Here is a 23,059-nt window from a genome sequence, read left to right as displayed (position 1 = left end):
AACGCTTTAGTGAAGCTCCCTCCGGCCTGCTGCCTGTTGCTTTTGGGTCCTCACCTCACCCCCCACCGTAACACTTAAGTATGTTTAACTATAATGTGTTCTCTTGAATGTTACCTTATGCTATCACAGTATGTATGCTGAGCGTATGCCTTTTACAGTCTGTGTTCACTTTCACAATCACTTTCTATTTCCATTCCAATCAATAGGTGTTCATACAGTGTAATTTATTGTCACATACCACGGCAAACAGAGCATCTTGCTTATTCTACACTATTAACATTGTTGCTAAATATAATTTAGAACTTTTAACTTCAATCCCCATATTCAAGAAAGTTTAAGCTGTTTCAAGAATAAAAAAACATCATTTGGAAATTGATCTTGATGCCTTAATAAAAATTAGGAGAATCCAATCTTTTTTCAAACCTTTTAGGGACACCAATTTTCTTTGTGAATGAATAATGTATTGTAAATAAATAAATGTTCTTCCTTGAAATACAGGGGCATAAGTGTACACACCCCTATGTTACATTCCCATAGAAGCAGGCAGGTTTTTATTTTGAACGGCCAGTTGTTTTATGGATCCAGGATACTATGCATCCTGATAAAGTTGCCTTGGCCTTTGGAATTAAACTATCACATACCCTTCACCATACCTAGAGATTGGCATGGTTTTATTTCTGTTAGTTTAATAGCTGGATTGATTTGCATTGAGAGATGATCTTGTGTAAAGTTCCCCGTGCCAATCTCTAGGCATGGTGAAGGGTATGTTATGATGTGGGGCTACTTTAATTCCAAAGGCCAAGGGAACTTTATCATCTTGGATCCATAAAATAACTGGCCTTTAAAAATAAAGAAGTGCCTGCCTCTAGGGGAATTTAACTTAGGGGTGGGTATATTTATGCCCCCTGTATTTTAAGGAAGAACATTTTTTATTTACAATACATTGGTCATTCACAAAGAAAATTGGTGTCCTTAAAAAGGCGGATTTTCCTATTTTGTTTTTTAATTAGGGAATTAACATCAATTTCCAAAAGATGTTTTTTAATGCCTCTTTTTAATCAACTTTACCATGGGTGTATAAACTTTCTCAAGCCACTGTACATCTTCTAACCTTACTCACATGTGCATTATACAGTGTGATCGGTTTGAAACATGGGTGGCTCTTATCAGATTTCAGGAAAATCAAAGCAAAAGCAATGCTCATAGCTGAACTGTGAATATCATATTAAGTACTTATACTTATGCTTGGGGCTGGAGCTAATGATTTTCCCTTGCTTTACTTCATGTTTTATAGTCACAGCTCTTGTTCTACTTCTCCTTAAACTAGAGGTGGTATTTTAAAATTACGGGGAAATAAATGTCTACTATACTCTGGCTGCCACCTGCATGTTTTTAAGAAGTCAGTTTAAATCAATAATAATTTATTTATAGAGTCAAATTATAACAGAAGTTATCTCAGGACACTTTACAGAGAAACAGGCAGAAACCTTGAACAGAACCTGGCTGTAGGTGTTCAATAGTTTGGTTCAACCAATGTACATTGTTGGAATAAAACCTGACATCCGCCGCGTCTTCCAAGCGCCATAGATTCATCCCTTCTTGCAATCTCTGCTGTCGGGCTTAGTGCGGGCAAGAAAAGTTGTGATTGGTTTAAAGAAAAAAAACAGTTAGTTTTTTCTCCCTATAGCAGAATAGAAAGGCGGTGTGACCAGGCCATACTGCAGTGCTGACACAGCGCAGTAGAGATAGGTCTGGCAATGTGAGACTAGGTGGGCGGCCATCTGCCTCGACCGGAGGGAAATGTATGGCAACAAATCACATTTCATTCAACCTCGTTTCCTCTCAATGGAATGCTTTTATTGAAGCACAGTTACAGAGGAGCCACAGAAATCCCACCAGGGCAATATTTTGTATGCCCATTGTGTGTTGCATGATGTGCTTAATTGTGCAGGTATCTTAGATAGTACTGTAGTTAAAATCATAAATACATATATGGATGATACAGATGCCTTTAGAACAAAACTGTTTTGTGCACCTAAATAGTGTAGAATAGATTGACTTTGTAGTATGTTTATATTAGTATCTATCTGCAAAGAAATAATGAAGTGTTCTTAAATTAATTTGATGCGTTTTATCCTTTGTGATTTCTGAGATTTATTTAGTACAAAGAAATATTACAAATAAACAAAATTATAGTAATTTTTTTTTCCTTGACCGTAATTATTCTTACCCACATTGTGGCTGAAATATAGTGTTTATCTTTAGGATGGTGACAGATGAACAGGGCACGGAGTCATTAAAATCTAAAGGGTATATACATCTGGGAGCATGAACATGTTCATCAAATTACATTACACCATTAAATGATACTTTGTGCAAGTAGCAAAAGATTGGCTAATGCTACACTAGAGCAAAGTCAAGGGGCTGACATAGACATTTGGAGTCATCCACTGGGGACCATTATCCACATCAAATTCTAAAAACACATAGAAAAATCTAGAGATTTATTTTTCGGTATTCTGCGTACAAAGTTGAGCTGCCAAAACTGTTAAAGGTTCATTCCCCTTCGAGCAGTAAATGTCATGGCCAGATGTTGGCACTAGAATGATAGGTCTGGAAATGCAAAACTAGCACTAGAGGAGCGTCATGGAGCAGAAATCATTCTTTTGGAAGCTTGAATGTGGGTAGCAAGTTTTATGGTAATCTGGCCAGTACTCTTTGTGCCATGATTGACTTTTTTTTGCTAATAGTTCAAGACAATCTTGGCTACATTGAGCATAAATATTGGCAACATCTCTAAGAAAACTTCAGTGTCAACAATGAATTCATGCTAGCCTTCTGGACACATCCAGGTCACATGGGAGTTGATGGTCATAAAACACACTCAATTTAGACCTTTGTAGTGTTACAAAAGTGGGACAAAACGTACACTGTAATAACATGGAATGTTGTTTTTTAATTCAAAGACCTCTTCTCACTTTGGTATTCCATGCTATATTACAGCCTCATCCAAAGCTTACAGATACTGGAAATATGTGAAATAGTGAAAATGCAAAAGATTATCATCTTACGGCTTAGTTTGTGTGCAGCTGATAAGCTTTGTAATTTCAGAGTAAACAAATTGGAAAGAAAAAAGCAAGAGAATAATCTGTTTTATATATTACAATAATATGTTTTTTCATATACAATATAAATATGTACTGTATAAATAAGCTACTTATGGTTTGCTGTTTGGACAGAAAGATGACAATCTCTTAATGTTGTAGCAGTACAGTTGCTTAGCTGTTAAAACTTGATTTAAGCCCATATTTGTTAAATATCCAAAATAAAATAGCAGTCGCAAATTTAAAAATTTCAAGCATAACCGTAAAATGTGTTTATGCCATGTGTTGCAAAATGCGCAAGCTAAATATCAGGCTGACTTAATTTTTGTGACAACTGTCTTAAATACTGCAACCAAGGGATTGAAACTGTCACCAATCATCAAATTTCAAATTCAACGTGAAGAGGCTTTATGTCAAATGTAACATAAGTGGAGGGAAAGTGAGTCATAAAATGTAACAAATCAAAGCTGTGCTATGGCACTTTTGTGGACATGTGTACCCACCGATTTATTGAAATCTTGTGTCTTTACAGGCAACTACTGTGAAGTCGACATAGACGAGTGCATATCCTCACCCTGCCTGCACAATGCCACGTGTGTTGACCTCATTTATGGCTATGGATGTGTCTGTAGGCCTGGCTTCACAGGTTAGTGACTGCACTTCCTGTATTCAGCAGAGGAGTATCTTTGTATGGTTTTACATGAATGTTATGTACAGTGCATATGTGCAACACATTCGGACAATCACATCTTCAGTCATAAATTCTGTATTGCCATTAAAACAAGTACATTTCAAAGTGAAGTCAGCTACCATCAGCAGCTCCTCTTTATAGAATAGAGACAGCAGAGTTGCAGAACCCAGAATAATTATGTCCCCACATGTGGTGCTGCGAGGCCAACTGTTAAAGGACAAAGATGAAAAATGGCTCGCAATTAAAACAAAGATCATGTATTTCCACCCGTAGAAGTCAAACACAGTAGCAGCTTTTGTACTGTTTCTTAGTAATTGCTAATATTCACACAGAGCCAGGTTCAGTGCATTACAAACAATAATCCCTATAAATAATGTGTTGAAGAAAACTTTTCTGAATGTTCATACGTTTGCTGTTTCAACGCGATGCTGCGGCACCATAGAGCGTCCTCTCAGGTATTGTACCTGTGTTCAGCACTACTAAGGCACTACTAGCACATCATCTTTGTGAATGGGTTTATGGTCCGAATTGACTAAAAAATAAACATGAACCCAATTACTTTACATTAGTTTCATGTTGTTTATCTATTAAATTCAACCCTTGTTTATTACTAGATGAAAGGTCATGGTTGTTTCAAAATGATAGTGACCTGCCTATAGTGTGGAAATTAATGTGCAAGCCGTCATCTCTGAGAGAGAAAAGCTTGGCTTCTCTTTGGATTCAACACACAGATACTGCCATGGTGTGTTTTGTGATTTTGACATCAACTGTTTTCAAAAAGCCAAACATTAATGCCAGCAACACTTGTGTTCTTTTCTGTCGAAAGGTACAGAGTGTGAACTTGACATTGATGAGTGTGCTTCATCTCCCTGCAAGAATGGAGCCACTTGCATTGACCAGCCTGGTAATTACTTCTGCCAATGTGTGGCTCCATTTAAAGGTAATGAGCACTCAGGGAATGGGGACAGAAAGCAAAGTTAATTAAGTTCACATACTATTATTTTCACCTGTCTGGACTCGCTTCATATGTCTCGACAAAATGAGTGTGTCTTTATTTGCTAACTGTAGCAAAATAAAGACAACTCAAGTTATTACTGAGGTTTAGGCTATGATGTGTGCTTCTGCCACACAAGTGACAACTTTGGATAATTAAGTCAGATTTCAAGTTCATCGGAAGCTTACCGAGACCACCTCTTCTCGCAGGTCTCGGTATTCTTGTTTGGTCTGTTTTTGGTGCACACCAGAGTTCGATTGCTGCTTTCTCACCTGCCCAAACGAACCGCACCAGCGGGGAAAACAAACTCTAGTTCGATTCAACCAAACTAAAGGCTGTCAGTGTGAAAACGCCCTGAAGTGCTGTTACAGTTCTCCTCCTGCTGCAATGATGGTGCACAGATCCTGAGAGCACAGATGCAGAAGACCCGGAAACACTGAACAATCAGAAAAGACTGAGCTTTTTCTAGAGGGGGGCCTAAAGAGACAAGCGCTAAAACTGAGCTTTTCAGACAGAGGCATATCAGACAAACAGTATAAGAAGAAAAATTATGTGTTTTCACTTAGATAAAAAACCCAAATTCAAGAATGAACCTGAAAAGGAGCATAACATGGGACCTTTAATTACCTTAAGAAATCAACAAAACGTTTATAAAGTGTGTTAATACTTAAGAAATAAATAGGCAAGGCTGGTTAACACAATATAAATTTATAACTTTAGGATTTATCAGTTGCTGCTGTTAAGTAGATTTAGGAGTGAGCTGGTCCTACACTACATGTACCTCCATAAATAAATGATCAAAGACAAAACAATCTTAAATGACCAGATTTTTAAGAATGTTTACTTGTTTGCACAGCTTGTTGGCAATGACTGCAATTTTCTGAATATTATTTACAACCAACATGAGCTGTTTGTCATTATTAGAGATTGACTGTTGACTGTGCATATTGGAGTAGAGACTCTACAATTAAGTCTAAGAACATGTAAATGAATATGGAAGTATTCAGCTGCAGTTCAAAAGCACTATAGAAAGTATGGCGGAAACGAGGCACCGCTGATTACCCATGTAAAACCATTCCTACTACATGAATAAAGGTTGGCAGTGGTCACATTGTGACGTGGTTGCTTTTTATAGTCAAAGGTAAATGGACTTGTAAACAAAACCAAACACAAGTATTCTCTGAGAAAGAGTCTATAACAATTTGGGATCATTGAAGCAACAGATCAATGTATGTAATAGGAATGGGTCCTTATGAGCATGTGTGTGCAATACAGTAACTTACAATCACCTCAAAATAATAACTGTTTTCAGTCCCAATCTGCACAAATCACTTTGTAGCCAAAGGTTTCCAGTGTTATGTCAATGCTACATCTTACAAAAGCACACGCCTTGGTTTGTACCAGATTGTTGTTAGAACCAATTAGCAACTCATTCAACTTCCTGAACACGTATTTGAGAAGCAAAGTGGGACTAAAGCAATTATAATTTTTTTGTCTCATTTGATTTAATACACAATTTCACTCTTTCTGCAAGCCTAGTAGTATCACCAAATAGTAGATAGCCACCGTACAAAGTGATAATACTAAATTAAGGAAATTGACATTGGAATGTTGCTTTACTAAGCGGCTGGGACTGAAAGCTGCAAACGGCTGTAGAATGGGTTGTTGGTTCACAATGAGATTGGCAGATCTTTTGGCATTCCTTACACATTACAGAGTGTGATTTAATTCAATGTTTATATCAAAATATTGCTCCCTGCAGCTGTAATACTGCTCCCTTCTTGTACAATGGCCAATTAAGTAAGCATTGTGTGTTTGACAATAATAGTGCTGTCACTTCTTTTCTAAGGAAACTAGCTATATATTGCTTGGTCATGAAGTAGTTCCACTATGAAACTATCTACAAAAGAGCTGTTGTCTGAAGTATTTACAATATTAAAGTACAACATTTCAATATTTCACTAAGTTTCTATGTAATATGCTGACATAGCCTGACTGAACTTTCATTAGCTGTGGCTACTCCAACCTGCTGGCTCAGCCAAAAGCAATATTGTGCCTTGTATATACTTTTGATTAAAGCATGCAGAACCCATTCAAAAAGTTGTTTTTCAGATTCTTTTTCAAATTATGGCAGCAATTTATGTACAAACGGTCTAATCATAATTTTTTCTCAACATGTTTTACAGAAATTATCAGAGGTAGGACACATAACCATTGCGTTACGTCTCGCTTTGCATGTTTTGCAACATTCAGCATTTGTTAAATTTAATATACATTGTGTGGGCTGATTAATGTTCTACTTGCTTTGTTTAGACCATATGTGTAGATGCATGTTCTTTCTTTCCATTTGTTTTGTGTTTTCTAACCTTCCTTATTTGTCCTTGGGAAAAGGGATTTTCTTTAAAAGATTTATTCATGATTTGAATATTATGTCCGACATTCCAATTTTTCTGTACAGTTATAGCCGTTTGCTAAAACCAAATGACTGTTAAGTGAGACAAAAATCTTAATTAAAATTATAACTTTCAGTTAGTACATTATTATGAAAATGGAATGCTTTACAGCCACAGGTGTGCTTTTACGAGTTGTTTTAATAAATCAGCATGGAACATGACTGCCAATCAGAACTGAGGATGGAGACCATTGATTTGGTAATTTGTTTGTCACAAGGACAAAACTTATATTTTAGGTACTGTAATAAAAGCCATCATCATTGTTCAGTCATTGAAATGGATGAAAGAGTTGTAAAATGCATCAAAAATTGTATCCAGAGTGTTGATTGTCAGTATACTGTGTGTGCAAGGACAATCTGTAATTGCAAACATTTAGAATTTGGAATGTTTATCACTTTGGTAGTATACGGAAACTGCTGCAAGATTTCCAAGAAAATATATTTAAAAAATTACAAAAACTTTAAATTGGTAAAAAAATAAACAAGAGGACTCTGGATCAGCTTCTACTGGAACATTTTTAATACACTTTTGCACCTCTGTTGGTTGGTTGTAATTGAGTTTGACACAGCATGTAACCTACCACATAAATGTGGTCAAGGAAATGTATATTAGGGTAAAACCTTTAACAACCCCAGGTTTACAGTTCTATTGCCTTTCTAGGCATATTGTTGTCTGCGCGATGGTTTAGAAACGTGTGTTTCTTTGCCTCACTCCAGGTCAGAATTGTGAGTTCTTACCCTGTGAGGCCAGTAATCCGTGCGAAAACGGTGCAGTGTGTGTGGAGGAGTTGGATCAGGACCATTTCCCTTTGGGTTTCCGTTGTCACTGTTACCGAGGCTTCACTGGCCCCCGCTGTGAAATCAATGTGGATGAGTGCAGCTCCAGCCCCTGTTTTCACGGCTTTTGCTATGATGGTAGGAAACAGCCTATCTTGCCAACATGCTTAATAACAGGCACTCAAGATGGAAGCAAACCTCCATGCACACACACACACACACACACACACACACACACACACACACACACACACACACACACACACACACACACACCTACACACACATTGAATCTGTCAAATTTGTTCTGCTCACTTACAGTCTGACAGGCAGTTTTCAATGAGGTCACCATTGCAGCTAATAAGAGTGTTATGGGAGTGGAGCTATTTCTTCTCATGTGAGGATCCAGGACATTGCCTGCTAGAGAAGGCTGGATTAGTCCCTTAACATAACAGTACAAAAAAATCAATTAAGCGTCAATGTTGTGTTGTAATTTGAATAATGGATGATAAATAGCTACACTAATACAATCAGGCTATCAAGTCTCTAGCATACATGATTACAGACTCATTGATCAAAATAATGGTCTTAAAGTTGAGGCCTGTTTATCACCAGTTGGTCAATGATTGTAATGTTATTAATTTTATTAATTTTTGATATGGATTCCCCTGGGTCTGAAATAAAGTTTATTACATGTATTGTAAAGAACACAATTTGAAAATTGCTCACTTTTCCATGGAATATTTTGTTTTTAGATTCCTGCAATTACTGTGCAGAGTCAAATTAGATTTCCCTCAGTGGCAAAATGTCTGTGTTGCTGTGATATTACCTTCTAGCCTTGGTGGCATTTCAACAAATCCTGCCAATGTTGTTTCATCTGGCTTATGCCGGAACAAAGCAGTGATGACAGTGGAATGCTTTCTAAGAGTATCCTATCCTTCACTGTGCTTCAGTAGACCTTGGCAAGCTGTCTTGACTAATCTTCAGTGGAGCCAGTTTACCTTAGGTTAGTGAGGCAGGCCTCTAGGACCTATTGGCCGGCGCTCAGCAGCAGCCAGCCAGCCACCAGGGAGAGCACTGCATAGCCACAGTGGCTAGGATGAGTAATGCTGCTGCCACCCAGGACCTAAAGCATTTAATGAGAGTAATAGCAGCTACACGCATCAAGACAGAGTGACAGCATAGATTACGTGGTAAATCTTTGGGATAATGAAGAATCCTGGGACCCTGACTGGGGAAGTAATAAATTTACTCCAGTAAGAAGTGCAATTACCTCTGTCACTGGCTGCCTGTACACCAGTGTTGTGTTGGAGAAACAGAATGATGCATCCCACTTTAACATCATTAATAATTAAAGAGAGGACGGAATGGATTATTAGACGTGGGAGATTTTAACTGCTGATGGAAGAAATTGGCGCATTTGTAACATCTGCATAAAGAATGGCCCTCAAAATGGGCTCTCTCCCATTGTTGATCCTCTTCCCTGCTCATTCACTGTGCTGCAAGTGTGTCGAGAGTGTGAAAACAAATGACAAGACTTTCAGGCTTTCATTGACAAACAGTCAAATAAGTACAGACGGGGGATGAGGAAAGTAGTAGGAGAAACGAGACTGAAAAGCCATTAGAGAGAGGTTCATTTAAAGATGGTTAGAGTGTCAAACTCTGTCAGGCTGATGCAGAGCATGGTAACCTGCCACATAGATTTAGCAACAACAGGTTTGACCGATGCAGCACAAGGTGTTTTATTTCAATGGTCATATCCATTAAAAAATGAAATCACAGTGGGGTGGTTGTACTTTATAGACGTAATCAGCACTTACCTGTGTAGAGATGTTGTACATTAACAGTGTAGAGTGAATTAATTTATGATGCAAGGTGTTGTAACTCCCTCTGATGTTCTTTCAGTTGTAGACGGCTTTCACTGCCTTTGCAATCCTGGTTATGCTGGGCTGAGATGTGAGCAAGACATTGATGACTGTGGGAACAGTTTGTGCAGTACAAACTCAATATGTAAGGACCTCCATCTGGTAAGACACTTTTTTTGTTTGGCAGTATAATGGGCCGATATAATGGCGTTTAAAAGGCTTTATAATGACACAATGTAATGTAAATCACTACAGTAGGTAACTCATTGAAAAGAACTACAGCTTATTATAAAAGAATTTGATAGACCTTAATCACATAAGGCACTACCTATTACCTGATGACTGCCATGCAGTTATTGTTTAAAAGCATTTCTATTGCAGTAAAATATAAACAAGTGTGCATGAATAACGGTGTATTATTAAAAATAATAAAATAGCGTCTGCATCGCTCTGGGCTCTGCGACATCTGTAAACACTCAGGTTTTGATATTGTAGGCAAATCTGCCAGACTTTATTGGCCTTTTTGTGAAATTGGTTCAGCAGGAGGAGATGCAAGTATGTTTTAAGTGCCAGGTATCTGGGTAAAACAAGATAGGAACAGGAAATGTCTCATAATAACTAATGTATGCAGTGCACCTCATTATTTTATCTCATAATGAACAAATCATGCCAGTTTGGCCATTTATACCTTGTGGGCATGAACATTACCAAAAGGTTACCAAAGTATGTGTGGAAATTAACACAAGTTTACAGACATAATACATACTGTATCAAATGCACTTATGCAAGTGCCAGTGCCCATCAATTAGATGCAGAAAACACATTAGGTCCTTTTTTATCAGTAATTAGAAGTGTAAATAGTTTATCTTTAGGATTAACTTCTAGATCATAAATTATTTGGAAAACACCAGAGTTGGTACTTTATTTTAGATGTTTCTAAAGCCATTCCGTGATTTTACATTTTCTAAGCCTCTCCATTATATCTCAGTTGATAGTTTCACAGTCTGTCATACCTGGCTAGGTAAAGCATGTGTAGGCAAAAGAAGGACATTCTGACTGCATATTTCAAATGTGCAGTACAAAATGCTACTTGTACAGTAGTGTATTTTCTGAAAAATACACTACATGTACAACTTAGTTAGGCTAATTTAGCAATTTGGATTATACTACAGTAGTAGGATATTTAGGATAAACAAGACAGAACCGGTCTGCCTTGAACTGTAGCTGCAGGGCTCTTATGATTTTCTAGTGATGCTTGTAAAAAGGATGACTGAAAACTGAGTTTGTGAAATTTAAGCTTTTCCTGCATTAAGCACAAAGTGATTTTTTAAATGATCATTGTTCTCCGTGGATTGTATTCCAAGTGTGTACTGATGTGCCTTCTGTATTGATGTTTCAGATCCACACACTTGGGTTTAAGAGAACAATTTAAGGTTTTTGTTTTTGCAAGGCACAGCTCTGCTTCTCTAGTCATTCAAGTGTTTTTAAGCCAATAGCATTGACCTGTTGCAGCTGCAAAAAGCTCTGGGAGCTGCATGCTGCTTACAAACTGTGCAATGAGTACCAGGGGCCTTTTTCCAACAGCTGCTTATTTGCTAACAGATTGCAGTGGTGGAGCAGATGTGTCACAGAGCTTTTTTTTTTTCCTTTTTCTTTTAGACAAAGACAGATAACTTTGGGTGTATAGTCCAAACCGTATGTTCTGTTTTTGTTTTTTTAACTTTTCAAACTTGTAATAGATGTAAGAAAGCTGAGGTATATTCTGCAATACATTTGAGCCTATGAAGTCCAGGAGGAGCCACATGGTAAAAAAGTACTTCCCTTAAAAAGTATCCATTCTGTAAAAACAATTTCAATTGTTTTTGTAACACAAATTAAGTACTACTTATTTCTAATTTCAACCTTTCAAAGTTAACTTGAAGATTTTTCAAAACTTGTGACATTCAACTTCTTCCATAGAAACATCTCAATAATGGTCTATTATTTAAAATAATTAAAGCCATGTTATGGAATACAAATGCTAATTTTCCCTCTCTATATTATGATATAGTCTACAAGAGATTCTATGACAAGGTTTCAAAATTGCCCCGGTGCAAAATCATGGTTAAAACATTTCAGTGTCATTTTCTGGGATGAACTTAATACTCCATATGCTAAGACATTAGGACACTGCATTAGAAGAGAATTGGGTTTGATATGACGGGTCAATGACATTTTAAACAATATGTTTCTAGTCATACTGTTTTCTGTTTAACCATTATATATTTTTCTCCACTCATTATTCAAATAGGGACAGTTTTTGGAAACCCTTCAACCTAGTCTTGTTTACAGTGCAGCTATTCCTCTCTCTGAACACCATGTTCCACAGAGCTTTAGCTTATTTTGGAGAATTGCATTCCCTGAAGGTGACTTAGCAGCAAAAATGAGATTATGTTCTATTGCCAGTGGTTAGCAATGGGAGTCTCCTGGTGGTATCTAATTTATCAAGAAATGACGGCATTGTCCCCTCACTCCCATAGAGCCCACAGTGTACAAATTATATCAGACTTAGTTTAACGGCTCCCCTCCAGTGTATGAAATACAGATTAGCATGCGTTCAACCAGCAGCACCCAGGACCTTAAGACAAGATGCTGGCAATGAGGAAGCCTGAACAACCCTTGACCATATGACTTAATTCATCCTGTATGCAAAAAGGAATTTAAATTAAACTGCCTACTTGGAAATTAATAGACAATAGACCCTGCATCTCTCTTGGCATGATTCATTATCATAATGCAGATTACAATTGAAATAATTTAAAGGACAAGTAGCCCACATTCTGCTCTGAATGGGGGAGTTAAAAAGATTAAGTGTATGAGCTGTATATAAATCGGATTCTTAATTTAGAGTAGAAATAATTTAACTGGTTATAAAGTAAACCCGACGAATCTTAATCAAACAAGTTTTACATGTGTGCCTGTCTATGAAAATACCTTTCTATACAAAACATGTAATATAGCCTGAATGGCGTGGAAAGAAACTGCGTGCATATTATCCAGAGGGTTGGCTGGTAGGAGGAATACATCTGCATGGCAGGAATTTAAAAATGTATGACAAGCATGACACGTTCACAGTTTAAGCAAGTTTCCACAGAAAATATCTTTTTGTGAGTGGGAGTACAATCTTTTTGAGAAAATTCACTGTATTGCACCGTTCACTAAAATGTAAATATATACACAAACAAGTGTAAGATTGCCCTATGACTAATCTTTAACCACTTAATGAACAGTTTTCATATGCATATACAACATTTTCTAATCATATTAGGCATCCATTGCTATTATAATTAATATAATCTCACTACCTAATTTACTACACCAAGACAAGTGCAGATGTAAGATGTCACTATATTTCAATGGTTGTATAATTGTGTTTCCTTTTTTGTACTGCAGAGTTATGAGTGTGTGTGTCACTCTGGCTGGGAGGGGGAGTTCTGCCAACAAGAAATTGATGAATGTTTATCGCAGCCCTGCAAAAACAACGGCACCTGCACAGACCTTCTCAACAGCTACAAGTAGGTGTGTGAGCCAGCCCGAGGGTGCTGTCCTCACGAGGTGCATCAGTCACTTTATAAATGCAGAAAAAGAAGCCGTTCAGAGATAGCAATATGTCCTTCCACTGGCAGCGGACATAATGAATTGCAGATGGCAGGTAAAACAAATGAGTCAATCAATGGCTCACAGCATGAAAAGGTTTCAGGGGATCTGTGACTCATTGGAGGAAAAAGCTGGTGTATCTGCATCAGCTAATGCCCTCCTCTCGCTAGGGAGACGTAAAACCGCTTCAGGTGGAAAAGTTGGGGGATGAAAAGGAATGCAAGATGGAGTGGTTAGTAGTGCCTGGGTACTCACTGCCACCAAGTGGAATACTCACATGCCTTAAGAGCAAATACTTAAGAAATCTCGGTTTTTCTGTCTCCATCTCCCTCTCTGTGTGTATGTGTCTATTCTGTTTAATCCCCACTCAGTGCTCTAACCTTCTGTGTCCTACATTCAGCTGTCCAGAATTAAAAGCTGCTCTGACCAAAAGTTCAATTAACCTTTAAATTCCCTGCACTGTCTCACAAAAATATCCAGGATTGTTGTGCCTCTGTGTACTTGTATGTACTTTAGAAGAATGTGTCCTGCAGATCATTTGAATTATTGTGGTAGTTTATGTGCAGAGCCAAACAGTACTACAACTATTTTCATTTTTTGCATGATTGTCCCGAAGATAATGACACCCTTAACCTCAAGGAAAGCTACTAAATAAGTTGTGCTTCTTTATTTAGGATACATTTTAATTTGATGCCACAATGACCTCTACAGTGCCATATCTCCTCTCTGGTGTTTCCAAGGTGTTTGTGCTCGCCAGGCTGGACAGGTGTGGACTGTGCAGAGGATATGAATGAGTGTGATTCTGGGCCTTGTCTAAATGGAGCTCAGTGTCAGGACTCAGTTGTACCTGGGGAGTTCTTTTGCACCTGTCCTCCCTTCTTCAGTGGCCCCTTGTGCAACCAGCCTTATGACCCCTGTGACCCCCTCCACAATCCGTGCCTGCACAACTCCACCTGCCTGACACGCTCCAATGGTACAGCCTTCTGCAGATGCCCAGCTGGTGAGTGAACTCACCGCCACAGCTTCACACAAATGTTCCTTTTTTTTCTTTTAGCCCACTTTTCGAGAGTAACTACACCATTTTGTTCAATAGGTTACTGTACATTGACAATCTGCACTTTATAAAGCAACAGAAACTGTGCACTTTAGCTTTAAGTACTTTGCCTATTATAAAAGCCCAAGTTAAATAGATCAAAAGTTTCTAGCCTAGAAGATGAAAAATATTCCTGTCACAGTTAAGCATGCATCATTTTTATCTCCTCCCTAAAATATGAGGTTTTCCACAAAGTTACTATATCAACAGAGATGAAAATTGTTTTCTTTTGCATGAATGATATGTTCAACCGTAATCCTGACACCTCTAAAAAATGGTGAAGATTTTTTCAACAGGAAAGATTTAAAGTGATAAAATGCATTTTTTAACCATTATTGATTCTTATAAATATTAACAAAGTAATATTTTTTATTTTGTGCTGGATTGAATAGTAGCTGGAACCTGGGCAATAGAGAGGGCAGTAGGCATAATGATCAAACCTGGCTTCCCAGAAAATGTTGTATTGATTGCAATACTGTTCATTCCCTGAAATGTCCCACATTTTCCATTCTAATCAGAATCATTTTTAATGGCCACGTAAGTGTGAACACATATAGGGAATTTGATGTTTGTAATGGGATTTTTGCAAAGAATGTTCAACAAAGCCAAAGGTGACTTTTGGCCTTTTGCATACTGCTTTATGTTGGTTTGATTTCCCCTGATGAGCAAATCTTGTTAAACCCAGTGGCTGCTGGGTGGTTCTCTTTACAGTCCGTGGTGAATCAGCTGCTAATGTGCTACATACTTGTCATCAGTGTGTAATGTCACGTAATAACCAATCCTGGGAATTTACATCTAGGATTGTACCAGAGATTGGTTTGACCCTTACATTTAAAAACTAGAAACTGAATGATTACGCGCCGACTGGCAAAGGGGAAGGTGCGGCTTGCCTGGTTTTCCTTACCTCCGGGCATACTCCAGTCTGGCCTGTCCTCCAGCGCGGCGGTCTCACCTCCTATTGCTCCCCTCCCTTTGTCAGCCTACCCAGGCATTACCACTTGCTTGACAGTTCATTTGGCATGCAATGAAGATTCGGGCATAACATAACATAACATAACATAAACCCGGTAAAGGTTTTTTTTAGTTGACTCTATCCATCATACGTTCTCTCTGTCCAAGCCTCTCATCTGCCTTCCCAACTCTCTTGAGCCCTGCTGGCACAGGTAGACCCCTCCCACCCTAGTCAAGCGGCCAATAAAACTAACATGATCGATTATGACATGACAAAATGCATTCCATACTGCTTACTCATACAGTATGATGATTATCTATGGAATCAGTACCCTACAGGACCGGGCCAAGATCCAGATTAAAATCAACATCAGACTTTTGTTCAATTAAATGTTTGTTTTTTTAAACCTACATAACAAACACCCACTGTAGTTTATCTAAGCTACATCCTATTTGCCTAATGTGTATTTGTCAGCACTTAATACGTATAGGCAAGGCAAGGCAGCTTTATTTTTGTATAGCACATTTCAGCAACAGGGCAATTCAAAGTGCTTTACACAAAATCAGTTAAACAGATAAAACCCAAGTACAAACATTTAAAAATCATAAGCATTAAAAACAATGGCATGTCATTGCAATTAATTCTGGCTTAAACCCTTATTTTTATTTGCATGAAGCTTTCACTTATGTTCCTTTCTTTGACCCATCAAACAAGTCCTCTGTATAAACCTATTAGCTCTAATCAGGGTTGCCAAAGATAAAAGTAATTTAACCATGCCTCTTACCATTTACCATGTTTTGTTCACGGGAAATGCATTAATATATAGACCAGTCAGTGCTACCTTTGGAAATTGTGTCACAACTGTAAATAGTAAATATGTAACTAATAATTTAACATTAAATGCCAATATGTACACATCAGCTGTTAAAATTGCACATTACCATAATTCCAAATTAAATATATGCTTTGGTTTTTCATCCGCTTTTTGTTAAAATATCTAACTGTACTAGCAGGTTCTACTAGCAAGACATCTTATCTTATCATATGTTCTGACATTTGTGAATGTAGATACTTGCTCTTTAAGGATATCCGTTCAATAAAAAGCCTGTTCATAAAGGGGCAAACAAAGCAGATTTCACTGGTCCACTAGTGCACTGTTTGGAAGCCATTAAATGAACCTCAGGCATGCTTTGATGGTAGTTTCATTCTTTGGGGGAATTCAAGCTGTGGGCACTACCCTTGAAGAAAAATTGAATTTCTCCACTGTCTATTCATATGCTCAGAATGCTAAATTTTAAATTTATTTTACCCAATACTGCCAAAATGTTAAAATATGTTGCTCACACAGAAGAATATAACTACAATTGGTGAGCATTGATACTATGGAGGAACTCAAATTACGGCAAATTGAAATGCTTTGAATAAAACTGCTACCCTACTGTAATTTAGAGATTTAAAATATTCAGGTTACTTTGTATATGTGAAGCATACTGGTTTTACTCCTGCTCTCTGATAACATCAGAAATACATACAGTACATACACGCAACAACTACTGATATGAAAGTACACATTATTATACATTATATAATACATTTTATGTTCAATTTACAAGCTCTGTCACTTAAAAAAGCTATATTTTAAATGACCATGTGCTTTGTTAAAATGACCTGTGCGGTAGTTTATCGAGTGATATCGTCTTTAAACATTTAAATGTATCAGTGTGCAGGTGAAGATGCTGTAAGGCTGTGCTGTGCCTAATGGCTCTATCAGCGTCGAGATGAAAAGATGTTGCCAGATATAAATAGAACTACTGGGTTAGTTTCAGAAGGCTTCCTTGGAGAGGAATAGGAAATTAGGTACTGGCTGCATACATAACACCAAGAGCTTTGCGTGGGCATGGTCGGCTTCACTTCACACAATATTGTGACTTACTACTCCATTATTATTCACCATAAATCCATCCTACAGTACATAGCTTCTACTCAAAGAACGTAGAGCTGTTATACGACCCATTTTACAGACTTGTTATTTACCATTCAGTGTAGGTTATTTGTCAAGGAAATTGTGTAGGCCTTACATTATTCCCAGGCCTAATTAAATTGGAATATGTATGTCTATGTTTGCCAGCAGACTGCTATAAGCAAATATCATCCCACACACTTGAGATGGACACCACACAGTAAACATTATCAAGGTTAACTTGTATTAAAATCATCAACAATTAGACATTTTGTCCATGGTTTTTAATTGTGCTTATTTGCATGTTGTTTGGTAGAAAAGCAGGGTGCGGAAATGACTGAATGAAGGATATAGGGTTTGCTGCGTTTATAAAACATAAAATGGCACACGTCTCAGTTAAAGACCTTGCTTGTGTAATTTTCACAAAAAATAGTGTATGGCACCAGTGTGTGCTTAAAGGAACGTGCCACCGTTTGTTGAAATAGGGCTTATCCCGGTCTCCCCTAGGTGTAGATAGGTGGGCCAACATATTTTTTTGTCCCATTGCATGGATTGTTTTAGTCCGGTGCAACACCAGCAGCGCCCCCCACTAGTTAGCTTAGCGTAGAGAATCCTATGTTGCTGGTTAGCATGTTGTGAGTAAACGTGAGCTCACAAAAAAAACTAAAAACGAATTACTTATTGTGGCCTGCGTACAAAGTACGCAATGCAGATTAAGACTAGACAGTTTCCTAAGCAGATATTGACTTGGGACTATATTGGGTGGAAGCACAGCTGAAGCACTGCTACATGGTTCGCAGAGATTACGCAGCACTTTAAACCCACCAACTTCGGTCAACATACCCAGCGTGAATAGCTGGCTATTTTTTCTACAGTAGACAGTGAATGGTGATGAACATGGCAGGTTTTGTGAGAGACAAAGAGGATGACTTCTCAGACAGTCAAGATCCAGGAGCATACCTCTATGAACCAGAGCTTTCAGAAGAGGAGCTGCGTGCTTTGGAAATAGAACAAGAGGAGGAGGAGGAAGAGGAGGAGGAGGAGGAGGAGGAGGGGGAGGAGGAGGAGGAGGAGGTTGCGATCAGGACCTGAGGCATCCTGCAGTTCTCGACTTTTTTCGTTGTAATAAAGTCAATTGGGAAAAAGGCCCAATGGACCCATTAAATAGCTGTCAGAGTAAGTGATTACTGTAAACAGGACACATGGTTATTTTACGGGATAGATCGATCCATATTAGACCTGTACTCACACATAGTTGCTGCGTGATACCTTGGCGTCATGTAGCAGTGCTTCGGTTGTGCTTCAACCCGATATACGGTAGTCCCAAGTCAATATCTGCCTAGCAAATTGTCTAGTCTTAAAGGAGAATTACGGTCAATTTCAATATGTAGAACTGTTGTTTGTAAATTTGGAGTGCTGTCAGTAGCAAAAAAAATCGGTGCTGTCTACACAGTTATCCTTGCATATGCACCCAACAGGCTCAAACTGGGCAAGTTTTATTATTAATTTTTTTTAGCCTCTAAACGTGTTCAAAGTATCATTTGAAGTGAACACAGTAAATTTGACTGCAGTCAGTGTGACAGAAAGGAATAAAAGTTGTTTGTTCAAAAGTGTTAATTCAGCCAGTGCACATAAACCTCAGTTTATTTCCTATTTTTCGGTGAAGTCCACACTAGTCGAAACATGCCGTTCTGTCACATCTACTGCAGTCAAAATAGCTGTGTTAACTCTGAAAGAATCACTGCACATGGGTAGGCAATTTTAATGACATTTTAAACATGTTTAGAGGCTACAAACACGTTTAAAACGTGCCCTGTTTAAGCCTGTTGGGTGCTAACTCTAGCAGGAGGATAACTCGGTGTAGGCAGCACCGATTGTTTTTCTTGCTACTGACAGCATTCCAAATTTACAAATAACAGAGCTACTGTACGTATTGAAATTGACTGGAATTCTCCTATTGTATATGCTATTTGTACTTGTTGTGAATACACAGGCCACAAGAAGTAATTAGGGTGTTTTGTTTTGTTTTTTCGGGTCACTTTTACTCACAACATGCTAACGATTCCTTTCACTATGCTAAGCTAACTAGCGGCGACGCTGGTGGTGTTATATGCATTAAACACTGCATTACAGCGCAAACACTTTCAATTTTTCTTTAGATACTGAATCTTGGGTGATGAAATAAAAACGTATATTTCATATACATTCCAAAATAAAATACGGAGAGTGTGTGGGCACAGTTGGAATAATGGCAACTGCACCATGGTAAAACATGCCTCAGGGTAGACATGAAGGTTAGTGCTGTTAACAAGGCTGTATTGTGGAATAGATCAGTTGTTTAGACATGGGGTTTTATTTGAACCGCGGTACTCCTTGGTGTTTCACCAATTTTAACATTATGATGTTGGAATTTTAAACATTTTAGATTTTTAGATATGGTATGTGGATGGAGATGGCTCGGTCAGCAATGTATTATATTGGTATCAGTGTAAATGTTGACTGGCAAGTGACAAGAAATTTCAGGATGGAAATGGCAAAGATGTATGATATAAGGTTGTTATATAGTTTGTCTATCAGAGAGCACTGACAAGCTAATTTTTGAACTGTAAAATATCCCGCTCAGTATATCTTTGTTATGATTCTTCAGAAAAACTGCTTTATGGGGTTAAATAAAATATTATAAGCCAATATATGATTTTTTTTAATTTTTTTAACTCAGATATTTATATCGGCAACAGTTTAAAAGTCTAGTCTCGGTTAGGCTCTCTGTTATATATTGTAAAAAAAAAAGTGATTATCATAATAGACACAGTCATAACAAATAGGAAAGTACTTCCTCATTAGCTTAACTATTACTTGCTGTATTTAAAATCTTTCAACTTTTTTTTTTATCCACAATATTTTATCTGTTTCTTCTCTTGTGTTTTGATTCTGGCTACATGCTTTTTAGCATGTATTTGTTGTTAACTGAAGAGGCACTGGTATCTAATGTGAAAATGCCCAGGAGGCAACAGTAATACTCTGATAGTGGATGGTCACTGTCAAACTTTTTTAATAGCCACTCTTCTGACAATATCTGATGGCAGTTGTCAGGGCTCTTTCACTGAAGATAACCATTTTCACTGTGGGTTTAATGATCCTTTTCTCAAACCTCCTGTACTGAATGTGTTTTGAAGCTAAGTGTGCGGCCATAGTTTTCCCAAGACACTTCACAGACTATATCACTCTCAGAAAAAGGGTGAGGTGGCAACTTTAGTGTTCGTCAGTTCAACAGGAACTAAAAGGCAGCCATTAGGAGGTGCGTACTGGGAGTAGTATTAAAGGGATTTGTAAAACACAGCCAAAATGGGAATGAGTTTTGTCTACAAAGGTATACTCTGAGAACCTGGAGGCTAGAATAAAACCAGAGGCAGCTGAAAGAATTGTCTTAAAATAAAATAAAAGGGAAGCAGTTATCCTCTCTTGATTGTAGAGGGCCTCTGTAAGAAGTTTTTGCTGTCCCCAGCAGTGGCTCTCTGCTGAAGCTCTGGCCAGGAGGCCTAAGTCATCTTGCCTGACCAGCACAGATGTTCCACTTTCCTCTTAATGAGGAGCCTCAGCAGGGAGTGCCAAACCTGATACAAGAGCAACCTGAAAATGGGAGAGTTAGGGTAGAGGTTGGGGTGAGGGTTTCTGGCCGACAACCACGACAAATGAAACAAACATGCATAGCATCACTCACCACGGGTTATGGTACAAGGCAGAGTTACAACGGATTCTTGTACACAATCTAACACTGTAGGTCTGGGTGTCCTTGCTCAGTTTGCTGATCAGAGAGAACTGTTTGCACTTTTAAACTGCAGCATCCTAGGTTTAAATCTGATCTTGAAATCATTGTCTTTTAGTCTGTCAAGGATGCATTGTGTTTAGGAGAAAAACAATTATAGGCTTTTCCTTTTAAATATCTAAAACGTACACGCTTCTTGGTAGGTAAAATATTCAAAAAAAAATTTGTGTATTGGAATAAGACTTCAATGTAGAAGCTACACATGTAGAGGAGTTTCCTGCCAAATATTAGGTTGGTGGTTTGATCCCTGTCCCTGCAGTCCCAAGTTGAAGTGTTCTTGAGCAAGACGCTGAACCCGAGCTGCCCTCAATGCTGCGCATCCGAGTGGATATGTGTGTGAGTGTTTATCTAACGAGCAGTTGGCACCTTGTACTGCATCCTTGGCCACAGTGGATGAATGTGTGTGAATGGTGATGGGTTCCTGTACTATGTTAAAGCAATTTGAGTAGTTGTTAAGACTAGAAAAGCGCTATATAAAAACAGACCATTTACATACAGTAATTGGTGTTAAAACATATTACACACCATTTATTCACTGTTTTTATTAACCAGTGTTTAAATCTGTTATAGTCAAAATCACTGCCTCAAAATCTATTTACGGAACACAAACAATCAAGACACATTTGCACTATTTTACAACTAGTACTAGATATGAAAGCAAAAAGTTCAATCCAAGACATCCATCATACCTTTTAATGAAATTGTAACAACTCAGACTTTAGCTTTTTAAATTTGCAATTCGTAATTGATAATAATAATAATTTTGCAACAAGCTACATTTTAGTTTTTTGCATCTCAAGGTAATGTATCTGTTTATGGCTATGGAAGATAAATAACTGTAATATGACTAGGGTAAAACAAGGTAAACTGTGTTTTAGTACTAACAAAGTGTATTTATGTATTCCTAAATCTATTGTATTCAAAGTTTTTTTTTTAAATGGTAATGATGACCAAAAGTAGTAATGTCTAACATTTTTACATTGACACAATGAAAAGAACACATGACTGTAGGACTTAATATTTTAGATTTATAAAAGACTTAATGAGTGTCCATTACTACATTTTCATTGGCTTTTGGGTGACAAGTTGGCATATTTCAGTGTTAAAAGTGAGATGTTTGACAAGGGGACAATTGAAATGCCTCTAGAGTGGAGGAATATGATTCTTGCAGTATAGTGAATTAATTCAAAAGCATTGTGTGCATGCAAAATCCATTTGGTCTCCATGGCTCAGAATATCCCCAGAGGTGTTCCTGGCCAGATGGAGAACAAACCCCTTTATTTGCATGGCATGCTACACTAGCCTTCACCTTCCACAAGATTGAGTTTGTGTCCTACCAAACAGTTGGTTAATGAGCTACTGTGAAGCTGTGCCAACATGGGAGCTGACACATACCTAATATGATATTGAAAAATATGTGTTAAGAATATATTTTGCCAAAGATGTCTTGAAAAAGTCTGTCCTCGCTTTATTCCTTTTAAGTGACAATTCTCTTTTTGGTTTTTGGAGTAGACAGTATGACTCATAGTATATTAGATTATTAGATGCATTTCAATCTATAAACCAGCTGCCCTGGCAGATATATGTGAATATCACTGGCGTTTATTTCTTGTCTCAGTATATTTATTATGTTATATATATACAGTGGGTACGGAAAGTATTCAGACCCCTTTAAATTTTTCACTCTTTGTTTCATTGCAGCCATTTTC

General features: G+C 37.8%; 1 protein-coding gene across 3 annotated transcripts in view; it reads left to right on the top strand.

The window, feature by feature from the left end:
* eys (eyes shut homolog) overlaps positions 1-23,059 on the top strand; it is a 165,181-nt gene that overhangs the window by 47,889 nt on the left and 94,233 nt on the right. For all 3 annotated transcript variants that reach the window (XM_034897346.1, XM_034897345.1, XM_034897347.1), the window contains 6 exons: positions 3,637-3,750; positions 4,622-4,735; positions 7,959-8,156; positions 9,924-10,045; positions 13,316-13,437; positions 14,260-14,519. In XM_034897346.1, the coding sequence (XP_034753237.1) occupies positions 3,637-3,750; positions 4,622-4,735; positions 7,959-8,156; positions 9,924-10,045; positions 13,316-13,437; positions 14,260-14,519 (930 nt within the window). The remainder of the gene's footprint in view (positions 1-3,636; positions 3,751-4,621; positions 4,736-7,958; positions 8,157-9,923; positions 10,046-13,315; positions 13,438-14,259; positions 14,520-23,059) is intronic.

The sequence above is a fragment of the Etheostoma cragini genome, chromosome 17, assembly GCF_013103735.1.
Source record: "Etheostoma cragini isolate CJK2018 chromosome 17, CSU_Ecrag_1.0, whole genome shotgun sequence".
NCBI lineage: Eukaryota > Metazoa > Chordata > Actinopteri > Perciformes > Percidae > Etheostoma > Etheostoma cragini.
The sequence above is the reverse complement of the archived record's forward strand: the minus strand, read 5'-3'. Positions and strand labels throughout refer to the sequence as shown.